Source organism: Paroedura picta, chromosome 11 (genome assembly GCF_049243985.1).
Source record: "Paroedura picta isolate Pp20150507F chromosome 11, Ppicta_v3.0, whole genome shotgun sequence".
Classification (NCBI taxonomy): Eukaryota; Metazoa; Chordata; class Lepidosauria; order Squamata; family Gekkonidae; genus Paroedura; species Paroedura picta.
Window position 1 is genome coordinate 4758124 of NC_135379.1, and position 16153 is coordinate 4774276.

Here is a 16153-nt window from a genome sequence, read left to right on the forward strand (position 1 = left end):
TTTTAAGGAGATCAGCACAATCCAGGAATTGTTTGTCAACTGATGTTAGTTGTGCCCAAATCTCATTCCGTTGTTTTTGATGTGGCTTTAATCATGACTAAGAGTGAGCAAAATTTTCATGGACGAAATTTGGTTGCCAAAAGGGGGGATTTTCAGTTACAGGACCGCTAGTCTCTTGAAGAGCGCCGCACCCAACAGTTATACCCGATTTTCTATGTTTGGGTATCAGTTTCTGTCCAAATTTCTTCCCGTCCTCTGTGAGATTCAGCCAAGGAGGATGCCCTCTCAGTGTCGTAATCCCTTAAATTTGATCATGAGACGACACCGCAAAGCCAACTCAGATTGAGGGCGATGTTTCTTGCCCTCATTCTGAACGCCGCAGGCTCCTCCGAATTCTTCTTGCCCTGACAACTTGCTTCACGGGAGGCAAATTCCTTCACTTCCCACGCCTCCCGCTTGGACTCAGCCGTAGTCATGACTAACTTTTTCTGGATTGTACTCCCACATCTTTAATATGATGCTCTGCATGCCTGAAAACCCTTCATGCCATATACCGTGATTCAAAACTCTGAGTGATGTGCCCATAATTTGATTGTCATCTTGTCTGCTGCAATGCATGTCGGTATTATGGAACATTTGCAGCCAGAGTCGAGAATGGAGGTGCTGCTATGTGATCCGTTGCCATTGCTGTAGAACCCTGTTGCAAATGTGACTTTCCTTATGACGGCGTGACCTTGAAATGCCTCTGAGAACCTCTGACCCTCAGATTCAAATTGGTATTACTGACAATACAGGGCTGGTGCCAGGGCCTTGAAGGACTGAGTCCCAAACTGCACAGTATTATTTTGCATGCTTGCTTTGAACCTGTTACATTGCTTGCAGAACCTGCCCAGGACCAAAGAAAAAGATAAATTAGTAGCTACTCCTGTGTGATATAGGAGATGGATATATGCAGTGTACAAAGGTGAAAACAAAATGAATGCCGTAATGAAATACCGATTGGCCTGGTTCAGAGCCCTACAAAACGTTGACCCAGCTATTGGTCTGGAGGGAGGTTGGGGGGTCCTTCCCCTCTGTTCTGCACCTGAAGCCAGGTGTGGGGTAGAAGTCTGCAGGCGCAATGGCCCAGTTGGGTCTGCTCTTTCCTCTCACAAAAAAAGAGTAGAGAAGATCTTGTGAACTGGGCTTAATGTATTTCTTTAGAAGAGCAACATTCTAGTCAACTAGATCAGGGGTAGTCAACCTGTGGTCCTCCAGATGTCCATGCACTACAATTCCCATGAGCCCCTGCCAGCAAACGCCGGCAGGAGGCTCATGGGAATTGTAGTCCATGGACATCTGGAGGACCACAGGTTGACTACCCATGAACTAGATTGTCCACAAGGTCAACAAAATGTCCACGGGGTAAGCTTTCAAGGGTTAAGGTCCCCTTCGTCAGGTACAGATATCTGATGAAGACAGCTTTGATGCTCAAAAGCTTTCCCCCTGTTAATATCATGGATCTTTGACGCTCTACTAGATTCGAATCTTGCCCTTTGGCTGCAGGGCAACCCGACTACTCACCTGAAAAATTTCATGCAGTCAGTGGTGGGTGGAATACACCTGCTCGTCCACCACACGAGTTTGATAACTCCCTAGGCAACCATCCAGCCGAGCCCAATGGTATCCCATGTTGACTCCCATGGTCTCCCAGGATTTCTGTGCCCTATTGATTTCTAATCAGTGGCGGCACTCCAGGTTCTATCCGGTCTGCAAATTACACTGAGGTTCGGATTATGTCCTTTTGGTAGAAACGAGCAACAAGGAAAGTCAAACAATATCGCCCGGTTTCCAATTGAGCAACTCACAACGGTTGGCCTTAGCGGAACCACTGTGGGCTCAGATTGCACAATGTTTATTCAGGAACTCAGAAATAGACATTGGGTTTCAATGCTGCAAAGACCTGGCCCAGTTGCTCGGCTTAATCACCACGGCAGTGAAACATGCGAGAACGTTCGGCAAAAGGATTCGCATCCCTGTCGGGGCTCGTGTTCACCCAGACAGAAGTAATGGGCGAATCAGGTGGCAAAGTCAGAAGTAATTTTCCTTCCTTCTAAGACTGGGGGGAGAACCAGAATAGTCAGGATTTTTGCTGACAGTTCCCTGAATACCTAGCCCACACAGTTCGGTTGTCCATGTGACGGGAGGCTGACAGATAATTGTTACCACTTATGTAAACCAAAACTTGCAGGGGAAAATGGATCCTGGACAGGGCCCACTCACACATTACAAAGTCCACATGCTGGGTCAATTGTGTTCTGAGCACAATAGATAATGCACTTTCAATGTACTTTCGAAGTAGATTTACCTGTTCCACATAGGAAAATCCAGCTGCCAAAGCACATTGAAAGTGCATTATCCTGTGTGTGCGGAATGGGCTCTGGTCCAAGTCCCATGCTTGGAACTTAATTCCTGGGGATACATAGGGCCAGTCAAGATCCGTTTCTTCTCTGTGCTTAGGAAGCCAGCCCACATCTTCTGCATGACCTGTAACCAGCTCTCCAGCTGGAGGCAGCAGTCTGCTTTCACAACTCCAGGGTCCATTCCGCACACATAGGATAATGCACTTTCAATGTGCTTTGGTAGCTGGATTTTCCTGTGCAGAACAGGAAAATCTGCTATTAAAGTGCATTGAAAGTGCATTATCTATTGTGTGCAGAATAGCCCCAGGTCAGCAAGATCGAATTTGGTAGTGCTGCGATACTTTGGCTATGAGTCCAAACCGAATCTTGCTGCCCTGAAGCTGTTCAAACAAGGGGGCGCTGTCTGCAAGTCAGAAGCTAGCAAACCTCTCCAGAACAGCCAGAGCCCAGGAGCACCTTCAAGAGTAACAAAATTTGTAGCAGGCAAAGAGCTTTCGGGAGCCAATGCTCACTCCTTCAACTTTGAAGAAATGTCTGAAGAAGTGAGCCTTGACTCACGAAAGCTGTCCCAGATCTTGTTAGTCTTTACGGTCCTTCTGGCCTCTTTCCTGCTGCTACAGACAAACACAGCGATGCACCTTGGGCTATTGCCTGGCCATTGGTCCCGTTTAATGCTCAGCTTTATGGAAACGATGTCATTCAGCTTTCGGGTCAGAGCTGATGCTTCATCGTACATGGGGCCTAGATGGAAATGGTTGCCTAGGTCAGGGGTAGTCAAACTGCGGCCCTCCAGATGTCCATGGACTACAATTCCCAGGAGCCCCTGCCAGCGAATGCTGGCAGGGGCTCCTGGGAATTGTAGTCCATGGACATCTGGAGGGCCGCAGTTTGCCTACCCCTGGCCTAGATGGTTGCCTAGATGGAAAACCCACAGGCATTTTTCTTCTTTTAAAAAGGGGGAACTTCCATCAGTTTAAAAAAAAGCGTTCTGAATTATTTCAAGCCTTTTGAGCACTTCCAGGGTGAATCTGCCTGGTTTGGGGGATGTTATGTAGAGTAGGCATTTGGGCACTGTGGGCTTACAGTAACTGCATGCTTTCTTCTCATTCGTCAAAGGTGGTGGTGAATGCCTTGGTAGGTGCCATCCCTTCTATCATGAACGTTCTGCTTGTCTGCCTCATTTTTTGGCTCATCTTCAGCATCATGGGCGTCAACCTGTTTGCTGGGAAGTTTGGGAAATGCATTAACAAGACGGAGAGCGACCTGCCCCTGGACCACAACATGGTCAACAACATGAGCGAGTGTCAGAGCCTGAATGAGACGGGAGAGTTGTACTGGACAAAAGTCAAGGTCAACTTTGATAACGTCGGGGCAGGTTACCTGGCTCTTCTGCAGGTGGTAAGTTCAGGGGGTCTTCGTGGTCCCGTGGGGCTGGGAGGGGAAACTGGACATGGGAGACACACTGAGCCAGTGTGGTATAATAGTCAGAGGGGGGTAAATAGACCCGAGAGATCTCAGTTCAGCCATGCAGTTCACAACAAAATTGTTGTGAGGATAAAATTGTGGAGGGAGAATCATATACTTCTCCTAAGCCCATTGGGGATGGGAGGAAGGAGACAGAGATGTTTGGATGGATGGACAGATGGAGGGACAGTGGGGCTGGATCTTATGCCAACCCCATCACTCCAATGAGCAAAGCATATTATTTATTCATTCACTTGTTAAAATATTTGTGCCCCACCCCTTCATTTGGGCTCCTTGTCCAGTCCGAGGAGAATTCCTCTGATTTAAGTGGCTCTTGAGGAAGCCTACTTAGAGAATAGGTGGGTTTACATCCATCCATCTATCTACTCATCTGTTCATCATCTATCCATCCATCTGTCCATATACCTGCCTCCCACCCTCCCAATCAATCAATCAATCAATCACTCAAACAATCAATCTATCAGTCAGTCAATCATCAATCAATCAATCATCTATCATCTGTCTCCCACCTTCCTTCCATCCCTCCCTCTGTCTGTCATCCATCCATCCATCCATCTGTCTCTCCCTCTCTCCATCCGTCCATCTGTCTGTCATCTGTCTGGATCCATTATTTTAGTTGTTTTACGATGCGTTCTGAAGACTGTTTTATCGATGTTGCTCTAGCCTGTTTTGTTTGTTTTATGCCACTTTCCTGCCCTGGCATGTTTGTAGTGACTGTTTTATGGGCTTCAATTGTTTTTATTGACTTGTCCGTATGGTTTTACTGCTGTGGGCTGCCTCCCGCGGGGTCTGGGGTCAGGACATGCAAAGTTGCTAAATGGCTAGACGGGAGTGAAAATTGGACGGGCCACAGCTGAAACAAGCCGGGCAAAATCGATGCCCTCAAGCAGCTTCTCTGAGCCTTTCTCGTCTTCCTCTCTGGATTTCTTTTCTAGGCGTTTCCAATGAATAATAATATTGGTCTAGAAATTTTAAATAGTCAAAGGGATGGACAAACCTCACCACGTAATCCTGACCAGTACCTTGCAAGGGCAGGTCACTAGTAATATCCCCTGATGGGATCTGAGGTTGAGTAGCTTGTGGTAGATTTGGGGCAGTCCTGAGATTCAAGCCTAGGAGGGCCTGATGTGTAGTAAAGCCTCTTTGCTCCAGGGCAGCTCCAGTAATTACCCATGTTGTTACATTAATGAGAGATCATTGGGAGCCAGCATGATGTTGTGGTTAAGAGCGGCAGACTTATATGCCGCTTTTCCCTACCCGAAGGAGGCTCAAAGCAGTTTACAGTCGCCTTCCCATTCCTCTCCCCACAACAGACACCCTGTGGGGTGGGTGAGGCTGAGAGAGCCCTGATATCACTGCTCGGTCAGTACAGCTTTGTCAGTGCCGTGGAGAGCCCAAGGTCACCCAGCTGGCTGCATGTGGGGGAGCGCAAAATCGAACCCAGGAAGCCAGATTAGAAGTCCGCACTCCTAACCACTACACCAAACTGGCTCTCGAAAGCAGGGCCTGGTCCAGAGGAGCACTTCCAGGGCCCAGTGAGTGTCCTTTAGGAGCCAGCCTTTCTCCAAAGTATGCCGAGGTCACTCACTGGACACGGGAAGTGCTCCTCTGGATGAGGCCTGCTTTAGCAACATACGGATTTTATCGCCAGATTAGAAGCCACTTAACCACTGCACCACACTGGATCTGAATAGCTTCCTTTGGCCGGATCTGACAAAGAGGCCGTTCCATCCCCCCTCCCTCCCTCCCTCCCTCCCTCCCTCCCTCCCTCCCTCCCTCAAGAGGTCCCGGAGAAGCCCAATAGCCAAGCAAGAAGGAGCTAAGTCCTTCCCCCTATCTGGCTCAGCTCCTGGTAATCGGAAGCATCTGAATGCGGAGGGTCCCCTAGGCTCTCGGGGCTAATAGCTGTGGATTGACCTCTCCAGGTGTTTGTGGGGGCTGTTCTAAAAAGCAGTGGCCATCTTTTGTCTCAGCAGTGAAGACTATTGTTGTCCATTGTGTACAGGAGTACTTGGCGTGTCGGTTCTTCTGAGCGCCGGTCGAGTCCTTCGGGTGACCCTCAAGTTCTAGCGTTGTTACTGAAAGCGGTTTCTGTCTCTCTTCACGCCTGTCTCATTGTCTGTGCACATCTCCATCATGTACTCCCTTGGCCTTCTTTTATTCTAAATGTAAACAGCCTCAACACTCTTGCTTTTATGCGCAGAGAAGATGTTTTGTCCCATTTGCTTGTTTCAGTTCCTTTTTTCCCTCTGCATCTTGCATTGCCCTGTGAGATCCATCTTGGCGAGGGGGGAGGCAGCAGGAGGCGGAAACAGTCCCTTTGTCTGGGTGCATCCCAAGAATTCAGCACACGGGGATTGCTTGTGGTTGCGTTGCGGGGTCCACAGGTGCTCCAGGTGAAAGGGAGGCACTTCCTCACCACTCAAAGTACAAGATCATGGAGCTGAAAAGCCAGCATCATAGAAGGAGGAAGGATTTTGTAGTTCTTGCCCCCCTCTCTCCCTTAATGAAGCCTCATGGTTATTTTCAGGCCGTTTTCTGTTTTCTTGCATCCGTTTCTCCCTGTAAAATGTACAGGGTAAAATAAGCATTTTCCGAATGTTAGTTATGCAGTATTAACAGATTAGGGACCAAGGCTTGAGGAATGACTCAGCCTGGAGAAGAGGAGGCTGAGAGGGGACAGGATGGCTCTCTTGTAGCATTTGAAAGGTTGTCACTTGGAGGAGGGCAGGGAAAGGACCTGCAGGAATGGCTTTCAACAACAGGGAGAACAATACCAGCTAGATATCAGGAGAAAAAAACCTGGCATGCCAGATTAGAAATCAGGGTAGTTCAGCAGTGGGATGGGCTGCCTAAGGAGGTGGGGAGCTCCCTCTCACTGGCGGTCTTCAAGCAATGGCTGGGCAGATCCTTCTCCTGGATGCTTGAGGCTGATCCTGCACTGAGCAGGGGGTGGGACTAGATGGCCTGCATGGCCCCTTCCCACTCTAGGTTTCTACATACAAATGAGCAGAACGGTTAGCAGGAAAGCCATGCCAAGACTGTAGCATGGGCACCATCAAAACTAAAAGTGAAGAGCGAAGAACCCAAACTGTTGACAAGCACATGAATTCGTATAAAAAGAAACAAACCCCACAGGGGAACATGTGCTCACCCCCACCCAAAACCAGGAAACCTAGGGCAAGGGGGTGTTATTAGCTGCGGTGCTGTCTGCCCCAGAATAGGTGTGACTGTCTTTGGGAGCGTCCAAACTGGAGAGAACTACTATTTGAGATCCTGGAACGGGCGATGCCAGGATTGAACCTGCGACCTCCTGCATGTAAAGCAGGAGCTCTAACACTGAGTCACTGCCCAACTGCAAGACAAGGGGGTGCACTACAGCGTGTGGGGCCAAAGAAATGTGCCCAGGGCTTGCCTTTGACAAGCTGGGTAACCAGTGCTGCTGAATAAATGCATGCAAATGAGGCCAAATTGCATAATATATGCTGTTTAAAGGAGCCACCTCCAGAATTCCAGTTCCCTTGGCTGAGAATGTTGATGTTATTACCATGCGGAGAGCATTCCTAGCGCCAGCCCTGCTTTGGTTCTGTTAATAGGGATATTGTGGGGCGAGAAATGCAGAGCATCTCGTGACTCCCTGGTGGGAAAAGACCGGGAACAAGCCTATTCACAGTGAGAACCCAACCTCTGTCGCGCCCTTCTAAAACCCATTAAATTCATCGAACCGATTTAACTCCACTTGGGATTGCCCTGTTAGTGGCAAAGCACTCTTTTGCAAACAGACGGTCCCCGGGTCAACCTTTGACAGCTCCAGGTTATTTTTAAAAAAAACGGTTGAGGTAGTAGGTGATGGGAAAGCCCCCCGAGAGCTGCTGTCAGTCCAAGTCAACAATTCTGACTTTGATAGACTGATGGTCTAACTCGGGATAAGGGGTAAGCCACTTCATGTGTTCAGGTGATAAACTGCAAGGTTTAAAATCTAACTGCTGGCGAGCTGATTGAACTCCTGAAATTGAAGCAGGGTATTCCACCACAAAGAAACAGGAAGAGATACCGCAGAAGCAAGGACGTTGATCTACCTGTTTGGACCCCAAGGCACCCTGCTTTAAAACTGGCCTATCATCCACTCTGGCACAGCTTGCTAGGTCCTTCCCAAAAACCGGCAGGGGATGAGAGGGGACATCCCAGGAGCAGGAGGGAGACTCAGATGGTGTTGCCAATGAAATGATGAAGTCACATCTGGCGTGTGCTGGAAGTGACCTCACCATGTTGGGGCATTGTGGCGACACTCTGGTATTTGGAGGGGGGGACTCTATGGTGAAAAATAGCTTCTACCATAGAGTTTTGGCCAAAATTCCAGAGCATCAGCTGAACATAGCCAAGGTGATGATGTCACTTCCAGGGTATGTCAGAAGTGACATAACCAAGTCCTCTTTCTCTCTCTCTCTTGATGACTGGCAGCAGGGACAGGGCCTGAGGCAGGGAACTGCCTGCCTTCATGGGGATTGGGGGGTGGTCACACTAACCCCCTCACACTTCACACGTCTCAACTTTGTACAGCTTTCCGACTGGTCTTACTTTAATTTCCTTAAAATCATTTGAAAGGACCAGGGCCTGGACATGTTTGCTGCGCTTCCCCTCCTCGGCAACAGCCTCCCCGCCAGCTGTGTGCGTGGCCTTAGATGAATTGATTGCCCGTTTAATCCCGTTCCCTCCCAGGGCTTCAAAAGTAGGTGGCATTTTAGCAGGACAATATCACCCGACACCCTCCCAAAGCTCTTGCCACCTCTGCACCGGGTCTGTAAGTGGCTACTAATTCAACAATAATTTCTTCTCCCTCCGCTGCTTCCCTGCCCTTCACACTATCGCCGTCTAGTTGCAGATGAAGTGTCTAGTGAAGGATTCCAGGAGCCCGGCCGGGCAGTGGATTAGGTTACTTTTAGGCCCCTCGGGAAACAGCTGCGCCGTCCAGCGGCGTCTTATCGCCGCCCAATCAGCTCGCAAACTGCAGTCGTGAAATTCAGCAGACTGCCCTGCTATGTACCCTAGCTGGGATCCAGCCAAATAATACCCCTAAAATGAAAAAACGCCACTTGGAGACCAAAGATTGCTTGCCCCATAGGAAGGGGTGCAGGGAAGGATGATAGCAATTTGGGACCAGGCTGCAGCTCCGTGGACAGAGTGCAACCCCCTTTCTAGTCTCCTCGGACAGGAGAATCGGCCGATAAGGTTCATCTTGCCTTCCACAGGAAGCAGAGGTGCAGGTATTAATCCAGGCATGTGGTGATTAGTATACAGGATTAAATGACCTGTCGATGACACAAAACTGCTGGGTTCTTATCTGTCTTTCAAAGTACGATTTCGGGAGCGTAAAAGCGTCGATGTACAGAAGAGCAGCTAGATTCCAACCTGGTAGCACCCAAGAGACAAACAAGATGTTCAGGGTATGAGCTTTCAAGAGTCAAAGAGGGGTACAATGTCATAGGCTCCCCTCCCCCCAATGCATCCATTTTCTCCAGGGGAACTGGTCTCTGTAGTCCAGATATGCAACACTGAGAGGCTGGCCTCCCTGTTTGTACCACCAATCGCACAATGTGTGCTTGTGGGATAGTCCAGCTAGTCTGATCTTATCAGATCTTGGAAGCTAAGCAGAGTTGGTCCTGGTTAGGACTTGGATGGGAGACCATCTATGCAGAGATAGGCCTTGGCAATGCACTGCTTTTTGTTCATGCTTTGAACAACCCACAGGGTCTTCATAAAACCTGACAGCAAAATTAATTAAAAGGGAGGACAGTTCTCTGGTGCCCTTGATATGGTATCTCCCGGCGTTCCTCAGGGCCTGCAAAACAGAGCTCTTCCACCAGGTCTACAGCTGAGGCCGGGTGGCAAGGAAGATCGTGGCCCTCCCTGCAGGAATGGCGGTAACAAATTCCACCTGCGCTCTCTGTCTCCCTTCCCTCCAGGATGTACCACTGGGAGGATTACTAGGACTGGGATGGGTTTTTCCCCAAAGCATCTTCTCCCCCATGGGGCTTTGACTATCTTCTGTATTTCTAATTGTTCTGTTCTGTTTATATGTCTATTTTAAGGGGGTTTATTGGGGTTCTATCCAGACGTTGAGACCCATTTCGTGCCTTCAGGGAGAAGCAGGCAATACATTGAAATTATGATGATGATGATGATGATGATGATGATGATGATGATGATGATGATGATGATGATGATGATGATGATGATGATAATAATGAAGTCCCCATTACCAACCGGCACTTATTATGATTGCTCTAGATAATTGCTCTAGATGATTGCTCTAATTATTATTAATAATAATAATATTATTATTATTATTAATGTATGATGTGTAGAAATGCTGGTGCAAGGAAGCAAAATGGTGTGCAAATCAAGAACCTCAGGTTCCATTTAGCATGAAAATAAAGTAAAACAAAGATGGAAACCTGAGGATGGAAACTAGGATGAGAAATTCTACATTCCGCATGGCCAGCTGCCCTTCGAGGAACGAAAGCCCCCCATAAAAGACCAAAAAGGTCTTGCACGCCCATCTCCCTTGGAAGATTAGGGCTTTTAATTTAATTTCTTTTTGAATCCCCCTTCTAATGTCCTCAATTTGAATAAGGCTTCGTTCCCACTTGCCCACCCCCACCCCAAAATAATAAACCTCGGAATTGTGCTGAGTTTTCCCAAGAGCTGCATCCTACAGGCGGAGACCGACTCGAGCGATGATCTAAAACCGAATCCCTTTCTTTCTGGAGGAGAATGGGTGTCGCGCCCAGCACAATGGGCCACTCTCAGATGCCAACGTTAAGCCAACTTTTGTTTAGAAACAAAACAAAACAAAAATCTCTTAAGAGCTTATTTGGAAGCGTTCGGCAGAGACGCCAGTCAAAGGAAACAGCCTTCCAAAGGACGGACTTGGGGGGGGGGGGAGGACCTCTGTGGTTTTACGAAGCGTAAAAATATTTCCCCCTCGCATAATATTGCCTATAAAGCTCAGGGTGGTGAAGTCCCCATTACCAACCGGTACTTATTATGATGGCTCTAATTATCCATACGTTTCTTTTCCTAGGCGACATTCAAAGGCTGGATGGAAATTATGTATGCGGCGGTGGATTCACGAGAGGTGGGCTCTGATCCTTAGATGCTTTTGTCTTCTGCCTTGCGTTATTCTCTCACCTTGCTTTGAAAAAACGGTGGCCACGATCCATCACAGTGTTTTCCTGTGCAAGCTCCCCCCCCCCCAAATCTTACCATTCAGCTAGCAACTGGTTTTTTGGGGGGTGGGATAGGGTTGCCAGGTCCCGTCCCGTCCCCCTGCCATCTGAAGGGGATGGGGATCACATGGACCAAGCCCTGCGAGGAAAGGCTGAGGGACTTGGGAATGTTCAGCCTGGAGAAGAGGAGGCTGAGATGGGACAGGAGGATCTGAAAGGTTGTCCCTTAGAGGAGGGCAGGGAAAGGTTCCTGTTGGCGGAAGGAAAATGTCACAGTTGAAGTAGTTCAGCAGTGGGATGGGCAGCCTAAGGAGGTGGGGAGCTCCCCCCTCATTGGTGGTCTTCAAGCAGAGGCTGGACAGATCCTTCTCCTGGATGCATTGAGCAGAGGGTTGGACTAGGTGGCCTGCAGGGACCCTTCCCACTCTAGGATCCTATGATCCATATTAAGAAACTCTTGGAGATTTAGGGATCGAAAATCAAATGATATTAACATTTATTGTGCTCAACTCATAATGTTAAAAAGTTAAAACAGACAAAGCCCGTAGGCTAAACATTGGGTTTTTTTGTTCTTCTTGTTTGCACATATGTGGGTATTTCTAGTTTGTCATCTTGATTTTTTGGGATGGAGCCACGGACCAATGGCTGTACATCTGTCGGGCATGAGGTAGGCCCCAGATTTAATCCCCAGCTGCTCCAGTTTTTCTAAAAGTGATCTGAACACCCCTTCTCCGCCTGAGACCCTGAAGAGTCATTGCTAGTCAGACAGAATGATAGACGGATGGCCTGATTCAGCGAAAAGCAATTCCATGTGTTCCTCTTTTGTCTCCTCAGCGCGAGGAGCAGCCTAAATGGGAATACAACGTGTACATGTACCTCTACTTTGTGATCTTCATCATCTTTGGCTCCTTTTTCACCCTGAACCTCTTCATTGGCGTCATCATCGATAATTTTAACCAGCAAAAGAAAAAGATAAGTAGTGCCACGCTTGCTACGCAGCTGCCTAGAACTATTACGTGACAAAATGGTGACACAGCAAGATTTGTCGATTGGTCTACAACCGGAATGATCTGTCTTTCGGTCTATCTGTAGGCAGGCAGGGAAATGCAGCAGTTGTGGGGGTGTCCATGTTCTGTGCGCAGAAAACAAGCTCCCTGATTCCTTGCTAACAAGCAGGCTGTACGTTTGGTATAGCAGAACTCCCCAACATAATTTTTAGGCAAAGGGTCTGTTTGTGGCAGGTGAAACAAAATCGAGCAATCAAAATCAGCTCAGGGCCCCTGGCCCTAAAGAGATAAAACTGGCCTCAACCAGTGCCAGGGCTTTTTCGGGCCTGGCCCTGGCCTGGTGAGGAGATGACTGCTCTCCCGGACCTTAAACATTTCCAAAGGGCCTGCCAAACTGAGCTGTTCTGCCAGACCTATGGCTGAGGCAAGGTATAACCATCAAGACACTGGCCTCCCTTCCAGAGAGCCCATTCACCAGCATAAGGCCCCTCCAAACTCTGACCAACCTCAGAAAAGTCCAAATTATTATTAGAAGGAGGCGATTTTATTGTTTTTAATGTTTATTTGTATGTTTTAAAACCAGTTGTTATGCATCCCATCCTGTTACTCAGGGTGGGATAGAAATATAAATTAATTATAATTATTATAAAAGACCCCTGGCATAGGACACAAGGAGCTGACACTGTGGGCCCAAGAGGAAATTGAACCACACCTAGCAGGATGGGCCCAGTCCCCAGTGTGCCCCCTCTTGACAAAACAAATATGTCTTTTTGCTATGGAGATATAAGTGATGCATCTTTCGCTTTATGTCTCCACAATGAAAAGGGCTAAAGTCTCTGTTTTTATATAAGGAGAGCTGGGGATTCAGAGAAGCGAGTAGATCTCAGTCTCAGATGGTTTTAGCAATAGTGTTCATCAGCACTGTTCAAAGTATGAAACCAAAAACATCCAGGCCCTCTGGCATCGGTGGAGGAAACAGCCTAGGGAAGCAGTGGCCAAATGAGCACAGCAATAACTTGTCCTGGGAGAGGCAAACAGGATTCAAACAGGTTGCATGAGAACACACATGCACGAAAAGCCATTTGCCATATGAGGAAGGAAACAACCTGCCGAACAGCAACAAGTGGGCTGAGCATCCGCTGGAAAATCCTCTCCGTTTTTGCAACTGGTATAACTAGAGGGGAGCTGAGCCACCGTCCCTAATGACCTTTACCAAGCCAAGTCCTTTGTGGTGTGTTCTAAATATTAATGCCCAGCCTCCTTCCAAAGGAATAACCCGTTTCGATTTCCAGGAAGACAGAGAAAGCGGTCAAAATTAACGGCATTTTCAATACTTTGAACCAGGGGTAGTCAACCTGTGGTCCTCCAGATGTCCATGGACTACAATTCCCATGAGCCCCCTGCCAGCATTTGCTGGCAGGGGGCTCATGGGAATTGTAGTCCATGGACATCTGGAGGACCACAGGTTGACTACCCCTGCTTTGGACGACTACTAGAATCATAGAATACTGCTTTGCACAAAGGGTCTGCTCTTCCACCCAAAATAATAGTAGCTGCATCTTCCTATACTTAGGCGGACAAGACATCTTTATGACGGAGGAGCAGAAGAAATACTACAACGCTATGAAAAAACTGGGATCCAAGAAGCCCCAGAAGCCCATCCCACGACCGCTGGTGAGACTACTCACACATTTATTTATTTTTTGAATGGCTTAGGAGGGCCCGCGAAAAAGAGGGCATGGTTTGCGTTCCGAAAGTCCCAGCTTCAATCCCTGGCCCCTCCTGTTCAAAGATCAGGGTAGGGCTGTGGCTCAGTGGCAGAGCACCTGCTTGGCATGCAGAAGGTCCCAGGTTCAATCCCTGGTATCGCCTGCTAAAAGGTCTGTCCGTAGGTGATTTGAAAGATCTCAGCCTGAGACCCTGGAGAGCAGCTTCCAGTCTGAATCGACAATAGTGACTTTGAAGGATCAAAGAGCTGATTCGGTATTAGGCAGTTTCATGTGTTGATGTGTTTCATCTTTGGTGGCCCGTGATGGAAAAGACTATTGTAAATTGGATTAGCCCCTTCTTCTTTTTATGTACAGTATTTGCTGGCGTATAAGACTACTTTTTCCCCCTGAAAAACATGCCTCCAAGTGGGGGGGGGGGGTTGTCCTATATGCCGGGTGCCCTTCAGTTGGGATAGACATAGCTGCCCATAGTGGCCCATAGTACTGTAATGTAATGTGACAAACTCTATATTTTGAGTGGAAATGTTGGGGGGTCGTCTTATACACCCAGTCGTCTTATACGCCGGCAAATACGGTATTTTGTATTCTTTTTATTATTTTTCATAAAATACAATACTTATTTTATATTTATTTTATTATTTTACTCTATTGTTATTATTTCATTTGTGTGTATTTTATTGTGTTTGCACTGGACGCCGCCTTTGAGTTCCTGTTAGGAAGAAAGTTAGCTCACAAACATTTTCAATGAATTAAATAAATCCATAAATGTCTACCCAAAGATTTCCGCACCACTTGGGAGCTTTTGTCCTAGAAGAAGATGATTCTATACGTCAGCGATTCAGCATTGCTAAGTAGTCATACTACAGGTATAATACAAAAGTATCAAATTTACAAATGAAAACAATCAATTGTGTCATCCTGAAATATAGGATCCTGAAATATAACTATTATTATTATTAATTGGATTTATATCCTGCCACTCCCCTAAGGGTCATGGCAGGACACAATCGGTGAAACCACCTTCAAACCCCTAATACAATAAAACCCATCTAAAATTCAACACCCCCCAACCAACCCAAGCAATTCAAGCGGCGACAGCACTACAACCCCCAAAAAATATCTCAAGGAGGAAACAAATCAGCATCAAATGACCCTGGAGGGGGGTCCGATCTACCATTGAGGTTTAAGATTTTATAAAATAACCTCTTTCGGTCTTACCGATTAAAAGCTAAAGACAATAAAATTGATAAAAGAATGCATTTTTTATTCAATTGCTCTGCGGTTTGGTGTTCTAACGATGACGATGCCTTTCCTGCAGAACAAGTGCCAGGGTTTCATTTTTGACGTGGTCACAAAGCAGGCGTTCGACATTTGCATCATGCTCCTCATCTGCCTCAACATGGTCACCATGATGGTGGAGACGGACGACCAGAGCCAGGAGAAGATCAACATCCTCCACATCATCAACCTGATCTTTGTGGCCATTTTCACTGCGGAGTGTACCTTGAAAATGGTGGCCCTGAGGCACTACTATTTCACCAACGGCTGGAATATATTTGATTTTGTCGTCGTGATTCTGTCCATTGTGGGTAGGTCGAACAAAGATTTGGAAGCTGTGATTGGTTGGCGGTGGGTCACATGGCACATATTGCCTACAGACCTTATGCAGGGGTAGTCAAACTGCGGCCCTCCAGATGTCCATGGACTACAATTCCCATGAGCCCCTGCCAGCATTCGCTGGCAGGGTCTCATGGAAATTGTAGTCCATGGACATCTGAAGGGCCGCAGTTTGACTACCCCAGCCCTACAGGGCTGCCTAGGAAAGAGCAACTGGGCCAACTTTTCTCTGGCCCATGCATGCTGTTGGCCGCTCCTCAGACCTTGCCACATTGATTGTGACACATCTCGATTGCTGTTCGTTGCCTCTTCATGTGGCCCTAAGTTTGGAAGTTTTTAAGGAGGTTGTGAGCAGCAATTGCATCCCAAATGTGTTGCGATGTGCACACAACTGATTTGCACACCAAAACACAGTTGTAAGAACATAGGAAGAGTCCTGCTGAATCCAACCCATAGTCTATATCAGGGGTAGTCAACCTGCGGTCCTCCAGATGTTCATGGACCACAATTCCCATGAGCCCCTGCCACCAAATGCTGGCAGGGGCTCATGGGAATTGTAGTCCATGAACATCTGGAGGACCACAGGTTGACTACCCCTGGTCTATATGGTCCAGCATCCTGTCTCATACAGGGGCCAACCAGTTCCTTTGGAAGGCCAACAACAGGGCATAGAGAACAAGGCC

The 16153-nt window shown here is 47.7% G+C and overlaps 1 protein-coding gene across 16 annotated transcripts in view; it reads left to right on the plus strand.

The window, feature by feature from the left end:
- The window catches only part of LOC143820810 (sodium channel protein type 5 subunit alpha-like), a 245193-nt gene that overhangs the window by 226305 nt on the left and 2735 nt on the right, over nucleotides 1-16153 (plus strand). For all 16 annotated transcript variants that reach the window (XM_077304071.1, XM_077304078.1, XM_077304082.1 and 13 more), the window contains 5 exons: nucleotides 3519-3800; nucleotides 10972-11025; nucleotides 11951-12092; nucleotides 13697-13797; nucleotides 15172-15442. In XM_077304071.1, coding sequence (XP_077160186.1) covers nucleotides 3519-3800; nucleotides 10972-11025; nucleotides 11951-12092; nucleotides 13697-13797; nucleotides 15172-15442 — 850 coding nt within the window. The remainder of the gene's footprint in view (nucleotides 1-3518; nucleotides 3801-10971; nucleotides 11026-11950; nucleotides 12093-13696; nucleotides 13798-15171; nucleotides 15443-16153) is intronic.